The 27,753-nt window shown below is 39.4% G+C and overlaps 1 protein-coding gene across 1 annotated transcript in view; it reads right to left on the bottom strand.

Annotated features, from left to right (window-relative positions):
- Positions 1-27,753, bottom strand: part of PTPRN2 (protein tyrosine phosphatase receptor type N2) — a gene marked incomplete at its 3' end in the record, with an annotated part of 669,211 nt that overhangs the window by 35,537 nt on the left and 605,921 nt on the right. Inside the window, exons 15-17 of the mRNA XM_081996867.1 lie at positions 25,589-25,736; positions 18,084-18,157; positions 8,933-9,010 (exon numbers count right to left, since the gene is read on the bottom strand). Coding sequence (XP_081852993.1) covers positions 8,933-9,010; positions 18,084-18,157; positions 25,589-25,736 — 300 coding nt within the window. The remainder of the gene's footprint in view (positions 1-8,932; positions 9,011-18,083; positions 18,158-25,588; positions 25,737-27,753) is intronic.

Here is a 27,753-nt window from a genome sequence, read left to right as displayed (position 1 = left end):
GACTGGAAGTGATAAAGTCTGTATAGGAGCTCATTACAGAGCTCTTCAATTCATGCTTGGCTGAAAAGGGAAGTGCATAATTTTGTGTGACATGTCTACCTTCAGCCTACATGCCTAGAGAGTAACACGTTAATGATGTTTAATGATGTCCTGCTGTACGCATCATCCTCAAAACATTTCTTAGACAAGAGTAACACTATCCCGTTCCATTTATTGCAAACTAAAGGCTGAATCCTGCAACCCAAAGATGAGCAGTGCGTTTGACATCCGCAGGATTCCCTGTTGATGAAATCCACCACGTGTAGAGACCTCATGCTGTGGTTATCCAGCATGCTAGTCCCATACAAAGGACTTCCACATTGGGGTGAATTATATTTAGTACGAATTACTTGCAGAGGAGCACAGAACTGGTTTTTCAAGTAAGGAGAAAAACAAAGCCACAAATAGGAGAACCAGTGTTACAACACTGCCATAAATCTGATAAAACACCAGTTTCTGAAAGCTTGTGTTTTAAAATCTGCTTGTTTACTAGCTTGTAAATAAAATGGTTAATATGAAACCCTTTATTTTTTTCAGACACTTCATCATTTTGAAGCTTCTTTTTATAATGAATGATTCTCTCCAAACCCCCTTTTCAGTCATTTTCTTCTTTATTTTAGTGATGGGGAAATGACAAGATATGTGCTCCAACCAGACACTCTTCTTTTGACAGATACTGGTGGAGAAGTTTCTAAAATGTGATGATTTAAAAGTAGAAAATGGATGGGACAATCAGTTAAATCCAGCCTGTTCACTAAAAATAACAGTCTAATCACACCAGCTGCTTTCTGGGAGAGATATTCAGCAAACTAAAGAATTCACCTTTTTAAACTCTTAGGCTTCCCAAATAGTTGGTAAATGCAACTATTTGGAAAAGCAAACAAATAAGCAAGAAGAAACCAAATAATTTGTAATGATATTCAAACTCAACATGAATAAACACAAGTCTTAAAACAACAACAAAGCAAGGTACTAACCCTTGCTGCATCAGATAATATTCATACCATTACATATCTTGAAAGTCATTAACTCAAGTGTGACTTCTTTCAAGTTCTCTATTGGAAACAGAAAACACTGTATTGAATGGAGACAGTCAGAAAATAGTATTTTCTCGAATATTTTAAAACAAAAATTCAATGTTTTAATGGGTTAAAAAAACCTTTTTTTAACTGAAAAAAAAGTTTGGGGGTGAATTTATATTTGTTTTATCGACTAGAACATCACAATGTATGCCAGTCAAAAAGCAATCTTTTTTGTGAAGCATTTTGGTTGAAAATGACTTATCATTTTGATATGAAATAGGTCAAATTTGGCAAAGTCAGAATTGCCATTTGCAAAGTCATAGCTATGACAGACAGCTAAGCAAATTTGTAGGTTGAAAAACTAACAATCAACAATCTGTATTTAATTAAAAAGATATCTGACTCTTGCAGTTGAAAAGGTGGCTTCAGAGAGGACCATATATAAATACGTGGTCATCAGACTGGCTCCATGTGTTACGTTGCTGCTGCTCCAGCAACATTTCTTTGGAAGTCAACAGGAAAGGCAAACTCAAGACAACCGTATGTGTTGCAATAACTTTGGCTTTCTCAGAGAGACATAAACTGCTCTTATTCTCCTCAGTAGACGCCTAACTCAAGCCTTACTATTAAATAATTTAAATATGAGTGGTATTAAGTATTGCATTGCTGACAAAACCACATTAAGGAGAGAAAGTCCACCAAAATTGCCAGTAATTAGCTTTTCACTTTAGTAATGGAAAAGTGGAACCTAAACAATAAAGGCACAGAAATTTTGAAAGGACAACTTCTCCAACTGGAGCTATAATTAGAAGTGAGCATGGTAAACACACACTCCTTTACTGAATGCCTATGGAATTCCTAATGCTATATTTATTTCACACGGCTTGACAAGCTACTAGAGCTCTAGGGGCTACTGTTCTGTGCCTATCTCTCCCTTGCTGTTTTTCTTTTATTAAATTAAAATATGCATATTTTACACATTGAATTGCTTTGTGTCGCTTTTCATCTGCTCTTCTTTCTGAAGGTGAGAACTGATTAGACATGCAGGAAATCCCATTCCGGGCAAGGATTCTTGGGAATCAAGACTGCTTGAAAGCACTGTGTTCTGCACAGAAGAACAAAATGCAGAAAAATAATTTAGTCTGTAAATTAATTTCAGCACTCACAAAACATGCTGAACTGGGAGCACTGAAACCAGCAATGAGAGCAGGGGAGGGTTTGGTACAGTTGTTCCGACTCAGCCCATGGGCTTGGAGCATCGATTTTGTGGGGAGATTCATTCAGCTACTGGGACACGGTCTCCTGCCCACTGGGATTTGCCCTTGGAGGTGACTAATGACTAATCCTTTTTACACAGGAAACAGTCAACTGACAGTATTTGTATTTCTTTTGTTGAATTCCAGAACTGGAAGAGAGAAGCAAGTGTTGCCAAACAGACATGCAAAGATTTATCATGTCCTCAAGACTGCAACTCAGGAACTGGGTTCTTAACATGCTAGTGTGATCTGTGAGGAAAACAGCAGTCAGTTTTTGAATGGACGCTGATAATACATGGGTAGAGAAAAATTATTCTAAAAATAATTTTAGATTAAGAAATGCGGGACTGGGGGCAACAAAAAGCAAACGGCAACCAAATTCCTTGGCTCACATTAAGGCTCAGGTCTTTACTCCTGGGACTCCTTCTGCACTTTACATTTAATATCCTTGCAATAAAAATAGAAAATAACCAAAGGAGCAGAAATGAGGTCTTCCTACTCCCTATAATCACAACAATGTAAACCTCCACTCAAGTGAGCTTTCTTTTTGTTTGTTGGCAACAGATGCCCAGCTTTAACAAGAAGGGTGAAGTGCATTCCCATTTCAAGAATATTTCATGTATTGGCAAATAGTGGAGGAAAGACGGGGTAATGAAAAGCGTTGGTTTGATCCAGAACACGTAGGATGAAGCTTGCTCTGGCTTCCTGTGGGAGCATCCTGACCACAAAGGGGCAGCACCTGAAGTCTGCCTTCCTCGTCCTGTGTCTGACTCTGTGCTGTTCATGAGTGGTATCTGCTCTGTCGTCCCTGCCAGACTGGAGTCTTTCAGGGACTAAGGCATCTGGGGAACTATCTAGTCTCAGCTACAGATCTATTCAGGCAAGAGCCAGGGAATTTTCTGGTCCAAACTACAAGTGTTGACTGTATTTAGTCTCATGACTTACTGTTGTAGGTGCTCTGAACCTTATTGAACACCTGCAAAACGACAAAAATGATATTTCTCTACACCTTCTGTAGAACTTACATGTTCATATATTTATTATGTTGGTCATGGAGGGAGGACATCACAGAAAGACAACAAATAGAGAAATATATAGCATACACAATTTCATTTTCTAAGGCAACTAAATTATATCCTGTTAAGTCACTTTGCAGGAACTGCTTGATCTGTCCCTCTATTTCATTTAATACGGCAAAATACAAAAACATGAAAATGCACTTCCCTCCATAAAGGGGGAAGGGGAAAATGGGCAAATGTAGGTGGATTTATGAAAGCAAGGCATAATGTGGGGTATTTTCCAGAGGGAAAAATTATGGCCTCCTACAGAAATCTCCATTTGGAGATTATGAACCTTAGCTGACATGCAATTTATAAAACTGGCATAATTAAGAACAATTTCTCAGTGCAAGGACAGTTGGTTCTAAATATCCTAACTCCTAGGAATAGCTTATTGCATATTACCATCCCTTGCTTCTTAGAATACTTTGCAAGTTAAGACATGCACTTCATGTCAAATACTTCATGGAATTACAACCCAGCACATACGGAAAATAATAAAATTTTATGCCTCCAGAATTATTCACAACATGGAACTCCTGCTGCGAAAACTTGTTATAGATCAGAAATGTTCTACACCTTCTTTCTTTTGAATTACGTTCAAAGAGCTGTTGAATTTTAATAGCGTTATGTGAAAGAGCTGAGTGAAATCTCACTGAAGCTGCTGGACAAAATCATCACCTTTCAGTCAAGATAAATGTAAGAAACACGCAAACTCTTTTATGGAGCCTGATAACTGAAATTACAGAAGTTATCATCAAAAACAAGAGAAAAGTGAAGCATATGGACCCACGAGTTTCTCTAGAAACTGATATGCTTAATGTAGAGAGAGAGGCATTAATCAAGGCAAGATGATTAATCCAGATAAGCAACAAAAATGTGTAAAAGGAATAAAGAAACCACCAGCACAGCTCGACAAACTAGCATTGTGATCCTGGTAGAAGAAAAGCTGAAAGAGAAGTTAGGGGTAAAACACTGGGTGAATGAGGTTTGGAAAAAAGAAGTTATTGCCTGTTATTTGATTTTGTCTTTGTTCAAGGAAATAAAACTTTGTATTTTCTTTGTAAATAAAATGGAACTATATCAAAGCAAAACCCTATCCTGAGGATGAATTCTCTTTCCAGCTGAGAAGAAAACAACCCACAGACCTGACAAATTGTTTAACCACTTAGGTAAAAATGGATTAATACCATGTGAGGAGAAGCATCCAGTTTTCAAGAAAGGGAATCATGAGGTGGAATTCCCACTGAACCAAAATAGAATCAATGAAAAACATATCTCTCAGAAATAGTAATTGGTAACAAGAGATGAAAACAAGAGTAGATGAAATTAAAAGAACACTTAAATCAGCTGGAGGCTTTTCAAAATTAATTAAAGTAGTAGCTGGAAAATTTCCAGAGCGGTCTAAGAGATGACATGCAGGCAGAGATGAAATCTCTGCTTGAGCCGCAAACACAGAGTTTCCAGACAGATTAGGAAGCCCTGTGGCAAAACAGATCAATGAGATGACTGACAACACAACTCCTGCAGGCTAGAAAGTTTTCAAAGAAATACGTAAGCCAGGAAAGTTGGAACTAACTTAGCACTTGCTGACTTAGAGGAGCTATGCCAAGTATATAATGAGCTGGAGAAGTAAACTGAAGGGACACAGACAACTGTGGAAGTCTGATGCCTGGAAGAGGTCTTATGCCATTAGAAAAGCCAGAGTAAGACTTGCCTTTTTCATCATTATTATTTGTACAACGTATACAAATTTGAACACCATTTGAAAATGACCAATATACAGGAGTTTGGACTATCTCCAGCTCAAAGACTGAGTCTTTGAAAGAGAAACTTCCATCAAGCTTATCTCTCTCAGGTCAACATGAAAACTCAAATGAATAGAAAGGTGTACAGAAAATGCTGAGCCTAATTGCCAGCTGTAGTGGCTCAAGTTTGACGGTACTGAAGAACAATACCTGGTCTTCTTCCTCACCTTACCAAAAAGGACATAATCTTCCAAGAAGTGGTCACTCGTGAGATGATTGAAATTGGTCCCTTCCAGTCCCATTAGTGGTACTAGGCATGGATTTGCTTCATTCTGTAAGAATGCTAAACAAGATGAGCCTGGACAAAGCATCATCAGTGTTTCATGAAAAAGCTTTGCCCAGTTTGGGAAAGAGAAGATACTGAGCTGACCATGGTCTTTGTTCAGATCTGGGCAACTTGAAAACAGTAAATGGGAATTTGATTGCTGAGTGTCTAATAGCACTTGCACAAAAATACTGGGCACTGGATCAACATAATAGGTTTTAGAGGGCACTGCCAATAAAACTAGGAAAAAAGATTATCCAAAACTAAATCATCTGTTTGGTCTTAAATAGAGATAATGGATGTGGCCACATGATCATGTAGAGGACAGACATGAAAAGCAGCAGACACTGCAGAGCAGTGTTTAAGCTCAGGAACTGAGTTCCTTTTGGAAGAAGCTTCCTCCAGACGCATCTGTAGCCTCCTCCCCCGCCAACAGGCATTTGGTCCATCGGACTACTGAACAGTTGGTCTAAAGTAAAACCACTCTACAAATCCATTCATAGTGGGCCACACTGCTTGCTAATGTAGACATAGCCAGTGATGGGTGGAAGAATCGAATGCAAGTATAAGGCAAATGAAGTTTAGAAACTGTGTCTCTGGAATTTGAGCATGGAATCTAGACAGTCAGGACAAATCAGGAGTTTGCATTTCATTACAGTTATCAGTTGTGTTGTAAATGCCAAGAAAGTTGTCTTACACTTTCAAGTAAAAGAAATGCTTTGTACACAAGTGTTGTCTAGAAATTAGCTTGCAATGCCTACAGGAATGGAAACAGTTATAACCGTTTCTTGCTGGGGTAGCCTTTCAGTCAAGATAAAATGGAGTGGCTGATGTTCACCATGCAACTAGGTTCTTGGGAATCTTAGCAGCTAAGACTCTGCAAAAATAGGAAGTAACGCATCTAGTAAATATTGCCATAGAAGGTGACACCAAGCTCCAAGAGTTTCTGTTGGACTTGCTAAAGCATGACATTGTGCATTTAGACAAGGAACAGCAGAATAGTCCCAGGTCTCTCTGGAGTCAGTCACTCTTCTCACTACCAGTCAGAAAACTGCTTCACTGAGCACACAAAAGGGGAAAAAAGCAAAACAGATCAGCAACAGCTGGTATTAAGTGGAGGAGGGAGAGTGAGGAGATGTATCAGGAACGAATAATTGAATCTTTAAACAATCCCTGGTGGCAGCACCATGGTCCGTATAAACTACAGAAAATTGTATTCAAGTAAACGTCAAAGGATCCTGCCCTGAAAGGAGTTAATACTCTGTTTTCCATAGCAAGTTCAGGTTTCCCATGCTTTACCTTAAAATAGGTACTATTAGGTGAAAAATGGATATAAACTTTGCTCCTGCATCTGGGCATAAACCACAACAACTTCAAGCCATGGCTTTTGCCTTGTACAATGGACCAACTACACGTCAGCGGTTATCGATGCAGTGTTCTGTAAGGAGTTAATCTCTCTTGGCCTGTTTATTACACCTGGTTGATACCCCGGGCCATGTAAAAAGCTTGGGACAGGAACTGGCACATTGACATGTGATCTGTAGGAAGTTTAAGCTTAAGAAGAGTGGGTGAGGGACCAATCTGACATAGGTTGTTATGTTGAAGTAACAGACATCATCAAAATAAATCTAAGAAACAAACTTTTTGGTGGAACCTAATGGAAGAAACAATAAAAGAATATCACAACAAAAATGGACACATAGCCACACTTGAGCAGAAGGCTGAACCATGGCTGCCAAATGGTTTCTGTGGAGATGTATACAGCAAATCTGGTGGGGAGACGGAGTGAACTTTCACTGATGGATAATTGGGAGGAGAAATAGCTAAAAAGAGCAGAAGGAAAGTGAAGACTCTCCACTCACAAACAGCATGAAGAAAGTCAAGAAAAAGACCTTTTGAGTACAAAGTTGGAATGAAGATTGGACTACAGAACAAAGAAATAACATTTCAGTTCTAGTTACTCTGTGTCTGTGCAAACAGTTTGCCTAACTGTTGAAATGAGAAAGGGAGAATGACAAAATACATCGTTCATACTATGTTGGCATGATTAATTCTGATTTCTGTGTCAGCAGCAGTGCTTGTACAACGTTTGTTCTTTAAATATCTCTTTTAAAAATGAGAACATACATTTTTGTCAACATGTAAAGATGCAGTTACAGGTAAAAATGTACAATATAAATATACAAATATGCAAAAATATACAATTAAAAAACCCAGGCCTTAGAAATCATAAAATTTCATTACAGAATAGTATTTGATTTTGCACGTTTAACTTAAGAAATACATTTTCAAATATCATGCCTGACATAAGGAATCCACTCACCAAAGGAAAAAAGATACTGAAGAAAAAAATCACAAGTTACTTCAAATGTAAGCAGAACAACAGCTCAACTGACTTTGGGCAGAAAGAATTTGCTCTGGACTTCTAAAAACCAGGCCCAAAATATCTCAGACTGAGCATTTAAATATCGAGGCACCACAATCGAACTTCTTGAAAATGTCACAATTCCTCATCAGAGACAGCAGGAAATTATCTTTAATAGAGATCAGTTAACACTTTCCAATCAGAGACCAAGTGATGCAGGTGAAGAGGGAGTATGATTTCAACGGATACATGCTCCTAAAATACAATGGCACTTCTGAATTTCTCAAGTAGATATTCTTTATCTTCAGAACAAAAGCTTCTAAATTCATAATGCAAAACAAATACTAAAAACACATGTTCGTGTTGATAGTAAGCCCCAGTTGACCTCCTCCCCAGGCAACTTCAGTAAGCTTTCAGGCACACTTTTACACTTACAAAGGAATATCTAATGCAGCATTTCTGTCACACAATCACACACACCTAGCCTGGCAGTGTGTGTATGTCCAAATCTGAGAGCTGCACCAGCATGTAAAAAAACTGCATGCAAAGCAAGCTCATATTTGTGCATCAGTAACTACTGCTTTAGCCCCAATCCTGCAAAAAATTATGCGCCTACTTAACTTTATGCAAGCAGGGTCTTAACATTTAACTCAGCTACGTGTGGTAGGGAAAACACATAAGAATTTAAGCCTTTTGGGGAACTGGGACATGTGAGAAGTTGGTTTCAATGGAAAAATTCATTGCACATAGTGTTAGGTCCTTTTTGATCTGGAGAATGACAATGAATTCTGGCTACACTCTTAAGAAGGTCAGGCCCTCTGAAAATCATCCAGTCCTTGGCAGCAGTTTAATTAGTGAAGTTTGGCACTAAAATATGAATACTTTGGCCTGAGGTTTTCAATGTAATTTCCAGATCAGCTATTTCTTAGCCGGCCTTGTCATACACATAAATGTCTTTAATATCCATGTACTAGATTTTTAAAAGGCATTTGAACTAAGGTTTTTCTACCTATTGTGACTCAAGCACAACAGATTTTTATACACATTACATTTCTAGAAGCACAAGAAAACATTTGACTTGTAACATAAATTCAGTTTTCAAAGAGATGTTTAACTTACCTGCCAGAAGTCAGCAACAGTAGCAGGAAGAGGGCCCTGGGTGGAAATATATGCAGGGTTTCGGGGGTCATGGTCCATCTGGAATAAGGAGAGGAAACATAGACTGCACTTATTTAAAAGAAAACCCCTTGCTGTGTTAGAGACAGAATGTATGCAAGGGTAGAAACAAGGGACTTCCTAAAGGAATGTAATGTCCCTCCACTCTTTATTGGCAAGCAAAGAATTTTATTTCTACTTATAAGCTCAGAGAAGAACTTTTTCCTCAAAAGGCTGATGCTACAAGATGAATATCGGCACACATGATGAGCAATGTCCTATGTCCTCAATATGTAGTGTAAATCATTTATGGTGGTTGACAAAGGCATTTATTTGAGATCAGTACTCGTGGTTTCATAGCAACCTGGGAGCCATGTGAAACATTTTTCTACACTGAGTGTTAAGAATGTTCCACACATCTAAATACGTTCTCCATTTCCACCATGCCAGTCAAGGGCACATGTAACTAAAAAACAGCAAAAATGAGGAACAAATTCAGTTTCTGGCTTTTTCTGGTTAACTGATCTATCTAAATGTGTGGATTTGGCCTCAATAGAGGAAGTTCTGCTTAAAGACCTTAATTATTACATTTAATTCAAGAAGTAGAAAATTCACTGAGCAGAAAAAATAAAGAATCTAGGAAACAAAGCCATCAAGAGTAAATAGGATTAGTGTGTTACAATGAATGTTTTCAAACTGATGGGTGGTTTTCTTGGTTCTAAATCTTAGGACCCATTCTGCTGAAAAAGAAGATCTGCTGATGGGATTAAAAAACAAACAAACTCATTCTAACACTGAACTGGGTAAGACAAAACTTTGAACATAAAGAGAGGAGACCCAGTTCAGCTCTCAGATGTGTGGGTGTGACTCAGTGACACTGAAGTCAGTGAGAGTTAACTTATACCCATGTAGCTGAAGGCAGAATTTGCCTCAATACACAATTCTGTTCTGTAAGTAAAGATCTGAATAAGAATGAATGTGAGTCACATTTGCATTAAGAGGCATCTACTGAATTTATTCATAGCCTATCAAAATTTTCAATGATGGTACATGTCAGCGTAAAAGAAGGCACCTCATAATTATGTGCAATATAAAAGAAGGAAGAACCATAAAAGAACAGATGTAAGTTATTCTAACATTCTAACAATATGATGAATGTTGCAAAAAGGAAGAGATCACTTTTATGTTTCTAATTTTCTGATGTATAATTAAGCCGGACTTAATATTAAAATTCTCCAGGACAACACAACACAGGTAGAATGAAATCACTGAATCCATTTAGAATAAAAGCTTACTTCTGATTCACCACCCATAGTTACAAAAAACCTTGACTGGGACATCCATAATACCATCATTTTATTCTGAGCTTCATTGAGATGCTTCTCTTATCAGCAAATAACTCTTCACAACAAGCAATTGTTCACAACAAATTTCAACCTTGCTTTCTTTGCCTTTTGACAAAAGCAATTCTGATAGCAGGACATTAACTACTGTGGGTATTATGAAACCAGGGAAAAAACAGCTTTCTTCAGAAAGCAGTATTAGCAAAAAAAACTTGGGAATGATTTCAAAATCAGCAACTTTTTTTTTATACAATCATAGAATAGTTTGGGCTAGAAGGGACCTTTAAAGGTCATCTAGTCCAAACCCCTTGCAATGAGCAGGGACATCTCCAACTAGACCAGGTTGCTCAGAGCCCCATCCAACCTGACCTGAAATGTTGCCAGGGATGGGGCATCTACCACCTCTCTGGGCAACCTGGGCCAGGGTTTCACTACCCTCATTGTCAAAACTTTCTTCTTCGGGTCTAGTCTGAATCTGCCCTCTTTTAGTTTAAAACCGTTACCCCTTGTCCTGTCGTGAGAGGCCCTGCTAAAAAGCCCATCCCCGTCTTTCTTATAAGACCCCTTTAAGTACTGGAAGGCTGCAATAAGGTCTCCCTGGAGCCTTCTCTTCTCCAGGCTGAATAACCCCAACTCTCTCAGACTGTCCTCATAGGAGAGGTGTTCCAGCACTCTGTAGCCCTCCTCTGGACCTGCTCCCACAGGTCCATGTCTTTCCTGCGCTGAGGGCTCCAGAGCTGGATGCAGGACTCTAGGTAGGGTCTCACCAGAGCGGAGCAGAGGGGCAGAATCCCCTCCCTCGACCTGTTGGCCACGCTGCTTTGGATGTAGCCCAGGATATGGTTGGCCTTCTGGGCTGTGAGCGCACATTGCCAGCTCCTGTCCAGCTTTTCATCCCCCAGGACCCCCAAGTCCTTCTCGGCAGGGCTGCTCTCCATCCCTTCATCCCCCAGCCTGTGCTGATACTGGGGCTTGCCCCGACCCAGGTGCAGGACCCTGCACTTGGCCTTGTTGAACCTCATGAGTTTCACATGGGTCCACTTCTTGAGCTTTTTTGTTTTTGTAATAATTGAGACACTGAACTAAACACAGCTGAAAACAACGGCAAGTATGATTAAGGAAAAGTCAGGCTTAAAGGGATTTTTTGCTCCGTTATGTTTGAAATAATTTCTGTGGTTGTTTTGTTTTGAATCCCACAGAGATCTATAGGATTTAATAATATGATTAAATATTTTCCTATGCTGGAACTAAAAATCTTATCTATGAAAAATCAACCTGCACTGAGGAGGACTTGCAACTCCCGGTGGAAACTGTTGGAGGCTGCATGCACTTCAAAATGATGTCACTTGTCTAATAGGTGAGAGCCTGACTTGGAAATGTAACCAACAGTGAATACACCAAACTTTAGAAAAATACTAATTTACTTCAAATTTCTTCTTAAACGAAATTCTTTTGTGTGTAGACATGCCAGAAAACAAAGCAGAAGAAATCAAGGATGATGCAAATAGCACTGTCATGGAGGAAATACTTCTCAGCATTCAGATGATAAATCAGGAGTAGGCCAATCTTGGCATTTCAGCATTAATCAACCTCTGTCACAAAGGTGCTGTTGGAACGTGGCAAACATTACAATAAGCACAGAGGAGTGAAGTGTATCAGCAGTTTAACAATAATTCAAAAGACAATTACAATTATTACATTCCAAGCACATTGTGTTGCACAGAAAACAATTATGAGCAGAAACTCTTCTTGCTTGGAGCAAATAGAAGATGGCAGAAAGCCCTATCACACTATTAAATGATCTTAAACTGAACAAAAATAAGAGCAAAGATTAAACTAATTAAATGAAATTCCTGGTTTCATCAATTTTCTATTATAAGTACTGTTTTAAAGACCACGTATTTCAAGAAAACTGTGAGAAATCACTACTCTGGTCACATTCAATTTAACGTGAGTAGGTGACTGCAAGAGATGGTTCTTGAATGTTTTTGTTATGTTCTTTTTTACTCTCTCAAGGTCACCGGGAAGACCAAGGGCATCTTAATCTATCAAAGTCAACAGAAGTTTGAATAAAGAAATGAAATCAGTAATGGGTTTTAAACTAACTAATCAAGGATCAAGTAAAAGGTGGGTTTTTTATGTCAGTAGTCATTATCTTCTTTCAAGGATCCCTCAGATTTCTCACTTCATGAAAATAAAACAGAAAATGCATTCTCCAGAGAAGAATAGAGAACAGCAGGCTCCATACTATCAAGTATTAAAACAAAAATCGACTGTTTGGTAACTTTTTACAACACAACAACCTTCAGAAATCACCGTAACAGTAATTGCTCAAAAAGAACAAGATTTTTCCCTCTGTGTCCCCATCAAAGCACAAAGTTCACAATACTTACATCAGAATGGATTGAACAGCCATTTTTGGCAAGAAAAAGCTGCAATTATTACAACTGTTATACTACGGTGGAATTCTCATTTTCTGCTGCAATACAACAAAGGCAAGTCTGGTGAAAATGTTTCAATGTATTTTTCAATGATTTTGTATTAGGGAAAGAAAGGGACCAAGGATTACTATAACTGACCACGCAGCTGACTCTGGTGATTTCCATCACTACCACTGTCAAAAGCAAATGGAAACAAAAAGGAGTAACATTCAGATTTCTTGTTGGAAAAGAAATACCACAGAAAAATGAATGAAAAAGTCCCTATATATTAAGTTAGTGGCACAATTTGTGTTTTTCTACAGTTCTTTTTATGATTTTTGTAACATAAGTTGACTTACAGTACCTTAAAGTAGGAAAATGTATAAAGAACACAGTATCACAATTAGTTGAACCTTTGCTAAATTAATATTGGACCACAATTCCACCTTTGTTTTACTAGAGAATAAAAGCAACTCCTTTAGTTTTTCCTTCAACAGTTCTACTATCCAGTTGCCTTATCCTAAGACTTTGCAAGGTTTCCCTGAAGAATGCTGAAATTTGTGGTGTATTTATATAGAGATCATGCTGCTGCATGGTTTCACTGATAATGCTGGTGAAATACAGCAAAATCAATACATTCTGAGAGTAAATCCTCAAATTTATTATATTTAGACTTGAGAGTGGCACATACAGATTCTTGTTAAGTAGTCTTCTAAAATTGTAAACTGAAGTAAAAGTGTCAATAGGCATCAGTGATCATTCTGAAATCGCATGTAAATGATATACTGATTCATTCCTGCCCTTTACCTTCCCTCTCGGCTTGTCAGATCCTTACTTTCCACACAGAAAGATGCTGGGTAAGATGTGGTCTCAGTCACACCATATTTACCTTGATCTAAATCCTCTGAGTCTAGCTGAAATGTTCCTAAATTATATGAGATCAGAATGAGATCCAGTGTAGACCATATATGACAGAAAGCAAGCTGAACTCTGATTTAACACCTTAAAAATTCATATGGATTCAAGCTACTGTGTAGTTTCCAGATTTATTGTGTTTATAATACCACTAAAATCTACTTCCATGCATGTATTTATTACACAGAGTGTAGACAGTCTCTAAAAGTAAGGAGGTATATTTGTGTTTGTAAAAGAAAGCATATCCAGCAAACGCAGATGAACTTTGTCATCACATTCATCTCAGCATTAAAATTAAAAAGGTAGGCTAGTCCTCATCTTCATGTTTGAATTAAAATTTAAAACAATTTTTAAATCCTTCCTTTAAAACCCCTAATGGAATGAAAGAAGTAAATCTGGTTGTGAATGCCATTATGAATTTCAGTCTATTCTTGGTGATGAAATTTGTATGCTGTGTTTGAACAAACTGTCATGCTAATGACATTCCTCAGTCTGGTGTCTTCAATAATAAGCAAACTGAGTTTTTAAATGTAGTTGATGGGATTTTTTCTCTCTCAGACACCCTATGAGGAAAAACAGAATTCCCATTTACTTTCATGTCCTCTGATTTAAAAGCAAAGATTGCACATTATTTACTACTGGATGATTTTCCTGAAATTTAATGAGGACTAAGTACAAATATGACAGATGTAATTATCACAGTTTTATTCTGCACAGTCAGGGTCTTCTTGCGCTGTAATTGCAAGCCTTTCATTCAGCTGCCGATAGCAGAGTTATTATCATAGTACTTTATGTTGTTTCAGAGAGTAGGGAAACAGATTTCTACCTCACTTTTACCCTGCAAATTTCTCCTGAGGACTCATTTTGCCTGGCCTCACGCTACAGTGAAATTAAAGACCTACAGGAAGAACCTGGACTAAATCTTTGCTGATTCTCCTTACCCTCTGCCAGCCATGGTGAGGCCATCAATCTAACCCCAGTTTCCACAACATATTGGAGGGAAAGGAGGTCTTGAGGGGGGTAGCATTTTTTAAAAAGAAGAAACATGTGGGCAGGTGGCCGGCTCATTGTCTAGCGTGGGGATTTTTTTACGGTGTACTGCTGCACTCATTTAGACTTAAGTTAAGGTTGAGTGAGCCCCAGCTGGAGACTGGACCACTGACCCAGAAGCTGGAGACACCCAGTGACACATACACGACTGGAAGCCTCGCTTTCCAAAGCTTAAATATAATTATTTTACACTCTTCCCTCACCAGACAGCTCACACGCGCAGGGAGGAAAAATCCTTTTCCAGTCATTTCAGATCGTACTGATCCTGTGCTATTAATGCCCATCTTGCGGCTCAGGACAATGCTCACTCCTAACCCAAGCACCGCGAGGCACAAATGCACCAGGAACGTCACTGTATTGACATGATAATTACTGAGGTTATTTAAGCTGAAAGGCAGCGGTCTGAAGGAAAGAAACGGTAGGATTTTTGCAAGAGTGAGTAAAGGCAGACTTACCGGTACTCCACATCCACTGTACACTTACAAAGGCGTTGATTAAATGTGTGTCTGCTAACAGAAAAGATCTCAACTAAACAGCAGTAGTAATAGCATGTGCATCCGGCTCAGGCTGCAACGGCTGTACAGCCCCAGTGAATATGGCAGAATCAAGTGCCCAATACAGTATTCCAGTAGGCTTCTGAGGTGGGGACACCAGAGACTGAATGTCTCTGCCACTCCTGTATTCCACCTCATTATACAAAAACTATACCAGATTAACAAATACATTTACATTACGTTTACTCACTTGAAAATATTTAATTTGTTTTGAAATGAAACAGTTTGCAGGGAATCTTTCTAAATTATGGGCTTGCAAAGTAGTGATTTCCTTCTACTAACCTCCCACTGCATCACCTTCAGGAAACACGTTTTACCTATTGCTTTCAAAATAGAAAAATGACTATTGACTTGGTGAAATGAACTCAGAAAACCATCTGGAGCATCTCTTTCCTTTCCTTGGAATAACAGGTCATCTACACAAATGTGGTCTATGGCACTCCTTCCTACACAGTAGAGTCCCTATCCTACCATGAAGAAGAGGAACTCAAGAGTTTCTCTTGGAAGTTTTTCATGGCTGTGCAAGATACTGGGTGCTTGTCCCAATTCAATGAAACACTTGTGCACCCACTCATCTCTGGACATAGAAATATTTCTGTGAGAGATATGCAAACAACCATAAAAATTTTTGCTTCATCAGTGTGACTTGTTTTATTGAACAAAACTCTTGAGTCCAGGAAAGCTACAAAAAAGAAATACCTTCTTACCTTGCAGAAGAAAATACCCTTATTAAGTGCTGGATAGAAAGGCAAGTTACAACACCCTGTAAAACCATGACTTAAAGCTGTGGAAGCAAAGATCCTCTGTCTGCATCAGCTTTGGGCATCCTGACAAAGCAAATCTCTTCCCAGTTATGTCCATGGGATATCTTGGTCCTGTCCACCTTAATCTAAGACTTTTCTCTTCAGTGTAATTAAGGGGATACACTATAATCCACAATTACAATTTCAACAGGCAAATACACACCTGAAAGAATTTACCCCTTCCCCAGCCAAATTTGTGTACCAAAACCAGTTAAGCTGTGTCTATGCGGACTTTTGGGCAGGTTGCAGAAGCCCAGCTTGGTTATTCGGTAAAAACACAACATCTGTACTGCTGCCAATGCAGAACCTGGCTTAGCACTGTCTACAGATGCTGTAATTCCACTTTTGCACCATGTTGTAGTCATGCAAATTACAACCAAGCTCTTACAAAAATACAGTATCTTATTTCCAGTTAACACCTCCCACTCCTGTGCTTGCCACAAAACCTCTTAGCTTCTACTACCAAATTATGGCTTGACCAAACATAACTCACTGAGCGTACCCCAAAGAAAGGCAAAAAGAGCACTGGGGCCCTAGAACTGGGCTGCTGTGCATGATTTTATAAGCAGGATACATATTCCTTGGAGTGCCAAGTTACTCCAATGATCTGCTGATCCTGGGGCCAGCTAGAGCTTGGTATAATCAGAGACATACTTAAAAGTAGTCCAAAAACTTCTCTAATCTGTGTGCATCTGCTCTGTCTTCTAAAATGGCAGCTGGCAATCCCTGAAGCGTGCAGGTGCTTTGAACTACACTCCACACTAAGCCAAAGATGAAAGCATCCTGAAGATGAACCCAACGGTTCTGTGTATTTTTAACTCTTTGAATAAAACATTTTTTCCATGGAAATGAAGTTTTTGAACTCTGCTGAAAGTAACAAAACCAAAGCTCAGACAACAGTTTCTATGTAGTTGTGGGGTTTTTTTAAAGTATTGTCAACAACATTGGAAGCCTGTAATTTCATGCTGTTGCAAATTGTCAACTGTCTTGCCCACACAAAGTGATTTAACTGAGGGAGTGATACTCCCCAGGAAAATGAGCCAGTAATGGCACACACAGCCCACTGTAGTGAGATGTAATTCTCCACCCTAAGTTCTTTCTCATCACGTTTCCCTACTACAACTTTTTAGTGCCTAATTAATGTGAATAAGAACCATGAGCGAAAGTGACTCCAATACTAGCAGTCTCACAGAGGTCAAGGACATAGTGCCTTTTTCCTCCTTCAAATGGGTATCATGACACTTCCATTGAGACAGTATGAGACACTGGCTCTATCATACCTGTTCTGTGTCTAAAAATAGAGACTTTTTCTCCCTATCACCTTTCACAGGCAAGAAAGGATTCATGTTCAGCTTACGTAGGGTTAGAAAGGGCAGCTGAGCGATGCTGGAGTATTTGGAGGCAGAAATTGGCTTGACCTATTTGGAGTTTGACTGAAGACACAAGTGGTAAGGGATCTCATTCCTCCTTTCAAAACAGCAAGCTCAGAGAAGAACCAGGAGAGCTAGAGAAACACCAAGCTATGCATCAGTAGGGCAAGAGAGGAAGAAAGACAAGAGGAAATGTCACTGTCTGTTGCAGAGTAAGTTCAGCCTGTGGAGCTCAGCTCTCTGTGCCTACAGAAACCATTCGTCCTAGGACTGTAGCTAGCAGGACAAAGCAAAAAAGAATAAGCAAGTTTTACCTCTTCAGAGAAGGAAAATCGCCGCTAAGGTTATATTGTTGATTTTTATAATCCGTAAGTTAATAATACCAAGTACAGAAAACCTGACAGTATTACAAGGTAGAGGGACAACTATCTAGTGACTTTGTTTTCTTAATACATAAGCTTCAGGGGTATTGCATGTGCATGTAGAAGATTTATTTCTCTTCAGTTTGAAAGGACAGCCAGAGACATCAGCATTGTGAGGTGCTCACAACCTGAGATTCCACAGCCTGAGCAGTGAGGTGCCTCAAGTTAGCATATTTTAACAACAAAGACAGACAGGGACTGACTATTTGGATTATTTTTCATAGGTTACCGTACTTACAATTGGGCTAGCATTGATGTAGTCTGAATTGTCGTGGCTATTTTCAGCTTTCAGACATATCCTGGAATGATCATCTGCAAAGAAGAAAATAAGAAAGTTTCTATACAAGTATTCTACCCATTTCAAGTTCAAGCAATTCAGTCAGATTAATGTGCATTTCAAGACAGGCAAAAAGTAAATATCAGAAAAGGATATTTCCTTCTGATTCCCAACCTAGCGTAGCCTTGATACAGCCACAGTGCCACAGCCTGTCTCGGGAATGAAGCACTAAGGTATTTCAGATGCTGAATACCAGAAAGCATGTCTTCATGAGATGCCCCATAATGTGTTACAACCTTTCATAGGAAGAAGGGGAATCTCTACTGCTCACGGAGTTTAAGATTTAAACTAGGCAAATCGCTAGAAAAAAAACATTATTATAGAACACACTCCTGTGTTTGCAGGGTCATGGAGGAAGTAAACTGATGGACTTTGTCTATCTGGCTTCTCTATAAAATGAACAGGAGGAACATCAAAGGGCTATTTAGAGCTGGACAGTAAATTAATCTGTCCTGGTCAAAGATCAGTGCTGTGTGGTGCTACGCTAGTGGCATGGGGAGACGATATGACTTGGAGATGATCATGGGAGTAATAAAATGCAGATAACAACTGCATCTAGAGGTACAAGCGGAGCACATACAGACATCTTACACTGTTGGTAATGTAGCTAATTCAGACACCACTAGTAAGCTCTGAACATTGGAGACTTACTCATGTTGTTTGCCCATCGTTAAGAATCTTTTATCATTTCTTAACTTGCATGTTTACTGGTGCTAGCTCAATTATGTTTAGAGCTGGTAAACCCCAAATTCTAGTCCTTTTTTTTTGACTTCAGGATATATATGATGCATGGGTTTTATTTGTCTGTATTTAGACAGTGACAATGCAGATGTCTGCATGTGTTCCAGTCATCTAGACTCACTATCTGCTAAGACAAAAGAAATATTTCTGTGTCATGAATTATCTCATCCTGATTTAGCTGTCTCAAACAGGCCAAACTGCACTCGAGAAATGCCCACTTCTTTCCATTGACTAAAGAAAGAAAGAAAGACCAGACCACATGCAGATAATTTATGTGAGATGTCTAAGTCTTTACATATGAATCTCAAACATCTTGTATCTGATACATAACCAGCACAATTTATACTTCTCAGTAAACCTACCCTGCACAGTATATTGTGGTGAGAGGTCATGGAGCTGCCCTTTCTGTAACTCTCTACAGTTGAACACGGACACGGATGTTTTCAGAGGATCTTTCCACCAGTTATTCAAACATACAAAATAAGAGCACATGAATACACCTTGTCCTCCTTTGTACCTTGTCTAGTGGACTGTGACACCATTCTTAACAGCAGAATTACAGGTTGGCTTTTTAAACTGTTAAGTACCAATTACTATTTTAAAAATGAGGAACAATAAATGAGTTATCAAACATAGTAAGTACCACACAGGAAAGCAGAGACAGACGGTTTGGGCTCTGTTTAGGTTTATTCACTAGTAATGTCATGGCAGTTCAATACATGAGCAAGACAAAGGTGTGCTTGAATGAGTGTTGTTTATAGTCACTCAATCTCATCAGCAAAATTTAACCCACCAATGTGAGCAACATTCTGGAACAGGATTAGAGGTGAACAAGTCATGTTAAATGAATGAAGACCTATTCTTTACTTTTCATATAAAATTATTTCCTCTGCTAAGGTTTCAACACAATATGAGGGTGAAGAAGATGAGAAAGGGAACATGTTCATGCACATTATTCACTTCCACTTTTACTTTGGCACCACTGCACAAAAAATCTGAAACATAAAAAAAGAATTTGTGACATATGAGATCTTGGGGCTACCCAAGATTTTGCATAGAAAGCTTTACAAAGAGCACTGTCAGAGAGCGCTTGAAGAACTACAGCTAGGAAACCTTTTGGCTGTGCAGGAGATATGCAGGTTACACGCACTAAATGTGGTCTCTCATCTACCTTAAGTAAGCATTCAGGAGAAACCCCATTCATTGGATAGCAAATGTGTCTGAACTAATCACCAAAGAAAACGTGTGAAATGTTTTCAAATGGATGAGTGAGAGAGAGCAGACAGTGATTCATCAGTATTTAGCAAACAGATGTCAGTGTGACTCTCCAATAAAAGCCAAGTGTCAGATCAGTAACTCCAGGAATCTTTTTTTTAAACATAATGTTTTACCCAGACCCTCTGATTTAGTGTGCCATATCACTATCCTGCTGTCTTGAAGGGTTTAATCAGAGGGTGAGACATGCTAAGGCTTTGGTAGTGAAAAGGTGGTGAGATTTTGTATTTGCGTTCAGAAAAAAAACAGTGTGCAAAAAAGGTTGTACATGTGTTTTATGCATATATCAAGAATTTGCACCCATGTGTGCTTCAGCTGCAGCATCAAGCGTTCATATTGACAATGAACAGATTGTGCTTGTCTATGCCTGTTATCACCTCAAAGCTTCTAGGAACTGGCATAATAGCTCTTCAGAACCAGGCAGAAAAAGATGAAAAAGAAAAAAAGAATACCATGGACATCAGTTTGTTATGTTAACAATAAGCACTATGAGGAAAACGCTGAATGTACAAGATTTTTTGGGTAAACTGAATATTCATTATGTTACAAGCAGGTAAAGAGAAGCAGGAGAAACAGGAAATAAAAGAGGAAGGGGATGACAGAAAAGGAAGACATATAAGATCAATCTAAAAGGCAAGCAAGAAAGATGAATGAAGAAATAGGAGAGGAGAGGGAAGGTAATAAGGGAGTGAGAGAAAAGACAGATGCTGTTACTAGCTACTGCAATCTGGCCAAGCTACAACTAGTCATCGTTTCAAATATCTACAACAGCTACTGCTGAATGCTGAACTACTTTGCATTCACTATAGCTCCAGCCAAGCCACAGCTGAAAGAAAAGCAAAATGTATAGATGGATATGTGTGGAGGAGAGACTTCCTAAGCAAGAAGACTAGAAATAACCTACAGCTGCAGAGAAATACAACACAATGCTGTATTTTATATACATATAAAATATAAAGTATACATTTTAAAGGGTGGAGGATAAAGGATAAAATATAAAGCAAGCACACATGAGTTTGCAATATATAAAAACTCAATTTGCAGACAGAAATCTAAGTTTTGGTGTCTCATACAGATTTCTTCATGTGGACTGGGTTACAGTTAATGGGGCTTGATTTAGTTGGCTAAACATGAATATGTCACACCATTTGAGAAACTGTAGAGTAGACAGGACATTGCCTGAGGTTAACTGATATGACACAAGACCTAATGACTTGTATCCTAAGGAACCAGCATCTGAAGCTCACACAGGATATCCAATGGCATCCTAGAGCTACTCATTTCACTAAAAATAAAAAAAACTACTTTTGGTCATTGCACAGATCCCTTGGTGCCACTGCACTGACTGGCTTTTCACTGCCTGTAACGGGTGCTTTGACACCTGGCTCACATGGAGGCAGCTACATGCAGGCACTTAAATTTAGGCGTCTTAGTCTACGGTATCACAGAATCGTGCCCAGAGAACTTGCTTCAATGCCTCAGTGTAGGTTTCTAGTGATATGTGGGGTGCCCTAAAGACACTCAAGCTAGCAGCTAGAGCCTGTGTTATAGCTACCAGCTCTGTGTGGGTGCCTTGAATACTTTAGGCATCTCAAATGGCACTAGATTCCCATGTTTAAACAACTGAGTTGAGCATAAAATGTCATATCTATCTGGATTATTTAGTCACCAATACTACAGTAGTACACCATCTCACAGTCTTCTATTTATTTCACAGTGGCCCTGCGACTTTATGAAGATCTATTACTTTTGTTGTTTTTCAGATGGCGACTGAAAGCCTGGAAAAATAAGATTCACATCTTACCTAATTTCCTCTGTCTTCTGTTTCCTTTTAGTCAGATACTTCTGAAGGAAAAGGAACAACAAACAAAGGCTGGACACAAGGAATATTGGCAACTTTGGGTTGTCTGAATCCAGGCATCACACATCTGGCACATTCTGCCCAGACCATCACACTCTTTCTAGATTTAGACTGATATTATTTTTCTATACAAAGCACTATACAGAACTACACTGAAGTAAGAAAGTGAAGAACTACTGAGGAGCAAAAGTGGAGCCATGTGAAGACTGTGAAGAATCATAAATTGTTGATTAGCATTATTTTGCCCATAGGTTATTTGCACAAAACGGAACTCTTCTTAACTTACTCCAGAGCACTATTTGTATGCGCATTACTGACACAGACAATGCCCACACCCTGAGCAAGTACCCCCCGCTCAGGCATTCCCCCCTCAGCACACATCCCCTGGCTGTGCTCTGGCTGCACAGAAGCCTCGGAGCTGGGTGCGCACTTTGCCCCCAAACACTCTCCTTCCCTTTGGACAAAAAACAAAGCACAGAGGAGACCAGGTTGCTCTAATATATACCATGACCTGTGGACACAGCTACAGTAGACAACTAATACAAACCGCTGTTTGACAGATGCTCATTGCAAAAAGTTGTTTGCCAGATGTTTAAAATACCTATATGTATCTATAGTATACATACATAACAACATACAGTATTGACCCTATTGAGGTGGTTTTATTTTGTAGCGATGGAAGAAAAGAAAATAAAGTCTGGAAAGCTTTTTTTTGGACACCAACAAATTGAGCTGCTCCTGTGATCATACAGAAAAAAAGGTATCCCATTGCTCTACATTATAGCAATCTGCTTGTTGCTTGGATAAAAGGATGCAGTTTTGTTAATCTAGAAGGTCCAAGTTACTTCAATTGTTAGAATTTTTTTAACTGGCAATTAATTAACTTTGGTGCCAAGGTGTTCTGCTACCAAGTATTTTAAAAGCTGTTTGTAAATAGAGAAGATAGGTATAAGAGTAAGATATGATAAAATTGTGAGATTAAAGATAATGTTAAGCTAGAAATTACATCAGTTACATAATCAGTAAAAAATAATATCATATTATTTTAAGACTGGGTAAGAAAGGAAAACACAAAGTAAATACAACATGATATTAAAGCTTCTTTGAAGCCTTCCTAAGATGAAATCTTTTACATGAATTGGCAATCTTGTTCTACCTTGTCAAGGTGATTATGAATACGAAAGGGGTAAGGAAATGCTAACAAGGCATTACTCCATGAGAATACTTTGAATGTAGCATAACAACTTTGTCGCATATCAAAAGCATACCAGCTTTGCTTCTTAATTTTTTATGAAGTAAATCTGTGACTTTTGCTATAGTTTTAATGTCAAAGAAAGTAAAAATAAGTGGGCAAACTGGTCTCTTTCTCATCTCATGCTATTCTTAGTCTGCAATAACCATCACCCTATCAAAATTCAATATTGTTTAAACTCTATACCACACTTTCCACCCACCATCAAAGCAGTTTTAAGGGTATAACGTGACAGCTGTTTACCAGTGCACAGCAACTTCAGAAAGTGAGGGAAGGCAATTTTGTGCAATTCACTCAAAAAGTGCACTAATAGCTATAATAGAAGTTTCCACATGTAACAAAGCCAAGAAAATAGCGTTTTACTCTTGTAAAAGTACTAAGGGATTTTAAATGTGCTAAAATACTTCTAATTAAAGCCTCAGATAAACTACCACCACACTGTCCATGTCCAAATAGTTTCCCAGGTAGTACTGATTCAGTCTAGACGCGGTGATGGGAAGAACAGGCGTAACAACATGCCATGGAAGAAGCAGTGGCAAAGGCTTGTCAGCTGAAGGCTGATCAGCGTAGGCGGAACCATCCACATGGTACAATATGGTGAAAAGAGACAGACCACTTTAGCTCTGAAAATAGTTCAGCTCTCTAGTGTGGGCATGACACCCAAGCTAAAAATCTCTGCTCTTTAGCACTGCTGCAGCTATGTTACTTCTGGATTCAGAGCTAGAATGGTCTAGGCTGAGGGTCCCTACCTTATAGCTTACTGTGTCATGCAGACATGTTTACTACATTGGCTGAATGATCAGCATCAATTTCTGGCAACACCTGTAGCTCCATGTTGTCTCCAAGGCAGCAACCAGAAACAGTCGGGCTTAATTTATAAGGCGGCACTTGGAACAGCTTAAGATGGACTGACTGTAAGTCCACATTGAGAAGAAAACTTCAAGCAGGAAGATCAATTTGGATCAGTACACATTATCATGGAGCAATTTTTGCTTCCTGTCATGTTGGTTAAATGCTTTTTATTCAGGATGGAAAAGAACACAGAAGTCTTGCACTCCTTTAACTTTCATGGTGACTTCCTTAGAACTTTTCAACAGACCTGATCTCAAAACACATGGAAGTCAGAATACTCTTGCTGTTGCCCCAAAAGGCTTTTGACCAGCACCATATTTACTCAGGACAATTCATGCCACCAAACTACTGTACTTGTCTCCTATGCAGCAAAGTATTGCAAGAAGAACCTCTATACAAACAAGAGAGCCAAATTCTGCTAAAGCAAACATGCAAGGACTGACGGGCTTGGTTAAATTACCATGTACTTCCAAAGAATCTTCACTCTAAATCTGGCTCTGACATTTACTTAATGCATTACCTGTCATTTCCCCATTTCTAAAGGAGGAATAGTACTTACTCAAGGCTCTCATAGGGAAAAATAATGTTTTCAGGGCACTTTAAAAATTAAAATAGTTATGTATGTTTGCCAAGCTACCCAGCTGGATTGTGGGCACACTGACTGAGAGCTTTTTTGTTGCTGTGGACTGTGCATATATTCTCAGTTTCAGTTTTGTTTCATTGGTTGCTTAATAAAATGTGTGGCCATAGATTACCAGTGTAATCTATGAGCTACATATATTTGCATTGGAAAAATGTGTTGCTTTTATTTCAGGCTTAGAAGGGTGACTGCTTACAGGAAGGAGCAGATTCTAAGAATACAAACACTGGCTGCTTTTTTTTTTTCTTTCTCTTTTTAGCCTAAGCCTAGTAGTGAGAGAAGCCAGTTTGCAAGCCTATCCACTGAAGCCTAAAGGGGCTCATTCAGTACAGCTGAGTATCTGAAAAACAGATCATCTAGCTCTGATTATAGACTACTGATATTACTGTTGGATGGACATGACACCAACTTCTCTAAACACAAGCCAAACTTCTTTCCACTGGATGGCTACAGATGCCACTCTTGTACAGAAAGTATATTCCAGCACTGAAAAGCACTCTGGCTATTGAGTTTCATGAGACAGCACAGCTGCAGCAGCAGCGCTATGTCACGTAGTGGTGCATTTTTGTAACATATATGCAAGCTATAAGGAGATAAGAAGCGTCTGATATGACAACAAGGACGCGCGCCCAGCCCATAGCTATAGCTACAGTTTTCTAGCACACATAAAAGCTACTCTGTATTGCGTTTGCCTGTCATCTGTAGCTTTCAAACCACTGTGCAAAGGATATGAAGAGAAGTATAAAGAACTTAAAATGCGATCATTCAAATTAAAGTGTACATACATGGTAGTACAGCCCGTGAGCGATTCTTCTGGGTATTTTCCTCCTGCTGTGCAACGGTGGTGGCATTGGGTTCAGCCTGATAAGCACACAGAGCTTCCCACTCTTTCTCTAGACGATTCTTGTTTTTCAGATGATCTTCCATGTAGGACTGGAATTAAAAGAATACGGTATTAAGCACTGACTTATCCAGGCTCAAAGCTAAGCTAAAAGGATGTATCTCAGGATGGAAATCAGAATGGGAAGACTTAAGGTATAATTCAGGGCTTTTCTAAAAAAGTACTTGCTCAGAACTTGTTTCCAGCTTTCCAAAATGTTGAAAGCTCAGACACTTTTATCCTAACAGGAGGGAAGAATGGTCAGGAATGAAAAATCAAGAACTCTGAGCTTTGGGGACAAAATACACCGTCTTATGCCCAATTAATTTACTTCAAGTCAACTTCAAGTTTATTTGTGCTATACCAAATGAGAACGCTAATATGTACCAGCACTAACAGAGAAGAAATGCTTGAAACCCCCAGCTACTGAGCTTCAGGAGAAAACTGTGTCTTCTTAAGCACCTAGAAAATGTAAGCCCAAATGTCTCTTTCATCAGGTAGAGAAAAAGAAACAAAAGTCCACTGATAAAAATTACTTACTACAACAACAGCTCACATCAAACCGAAGGCTTTTAAAACCGAAGTTCAAGCACATATGCAAGTCACAACAACGATACAGCGGTTGAAGAGAATTAAAAAATCACCAGGCTGAAGTGTCATGCCTCAAGTACTGGGTCATTAGGAACTTGTACTACACATGGACTGGCACAGAGAGGGCCTTGAACTGAGAAAGTGCTGTTAATTAATATTAATATATGCTGTTAAAGATTGTACCTGGTATTCAGTAAAGTCAATAGTGTTAGGAGAAGCATCACCAAAGAAAAATTAACTGTCTGTGGCAGGAATGACAGACCATCAGAGTATATTGGTGCAGGTCTTAAGTTTTTGCAGCTCTCTCAAGGCTAGAGATTCAGGACAGCACTGGATGGGGAATTCAGTTCCAAAGGTTTGCCAAAAGTGAACTAAAACCATATTCCTTCACCCCATGGACCTGAAAATCATCCCAGTAGGTGAGGGGAAGGGAGCAGAAAGAAGGAAGGGTGGGAAAAAGCAGAATTCTTCCCCTCTCTTTAACGTGAAAATTAAGAAAGTGATCACCTGGTGCCATAAGCCTACGTACACAGCCAAATTACCTTCCAGAGCCTGTCATCTTCTCCTACAGTAAGCAACAGAATAATCACACATTACACCCAGTTTGTATTTGTAAATTAAACTCCACACTACCTTTACAAGGTCGGCTAAAGTTCACATCCTTAAACCGATTAAAAAAGGGACAGACTGTTTAGGGGACAGGCTCAGGGCCCAGACGGGGTCGGGAGCAGAGCTATGGGTGCCTGTGGCCCAGACATCAGTCACAGCGGCTCCTGCGGGCGCGCTCACTAGTGCAGCCCAATCTGTAGCAACACCGGTCTAGAAAAAGCTCCTGGAAAGGATTCCCTGGAAAGTATAAAAAGCAGTTTAATTGCTTAGAAATCCCTTTCCATAGACAATCTCCGTTATGTTGAATAGTTCTTCCCGAACATGCTTTGAAGAAGAAAGGCTCGCCTGCCCTCTCGGCGGGTTTAACAGGAGGTGCAAAAATCTTGCAGCCTGTCTTCCGCCGAGCGGGAGCTCTGCTAAAGCTGTCGCTCCACCGCGCTTCCCACCCCACCGGCGAGGCAGGAGAGGAGGCTGCTCTCTCTTGCAGCTTGAACGTTTTTTCGGTTACAAAAGAGGCCCTGACACACAGCTTTGTTTTGTGCAGGGTTTGTCGGGTGCGTGCGTCTTTACGCGAGATTTGTAAATCAAACCTGTTACTGAAAAGCAATTCAAGAAGCGATGCTTCCAGACAGGATAGCTTTAAGGATGTAGAAATATCTCACGTTAGAAGAAACATTTCTAAAGGAGGTGGAAAATAGCGGTGGCCTAGATACAATCAAAGCACCTCCTGTGTGATGGCTTCTTTTCTGTAACGAAGGAAGGAGCGCTGCAGTGGACGGAGCGGTGACCTGACGGCTGGGGAGCCGGGGGAGCTGCGTGGCCCCATCGTGCGTACAGGCAGCGGCTCAGCAACGTGCCCCCAGCCTTCAC

This window comes from Phaethon aethereus, assembly GCF_964289735.1.
Source record: "Phaethon aethereus genome assembly, chromosome: 2".
Lineage (NCBI taxonomy): Eukaryota > Metazoa > Chordata > Aves > Phaethontiformes > Phaethontidae > Phaethon > Phaethon aethereus.
This window is presented reverse-complemented; position numbering and strand designations above follow the sequence as displayed.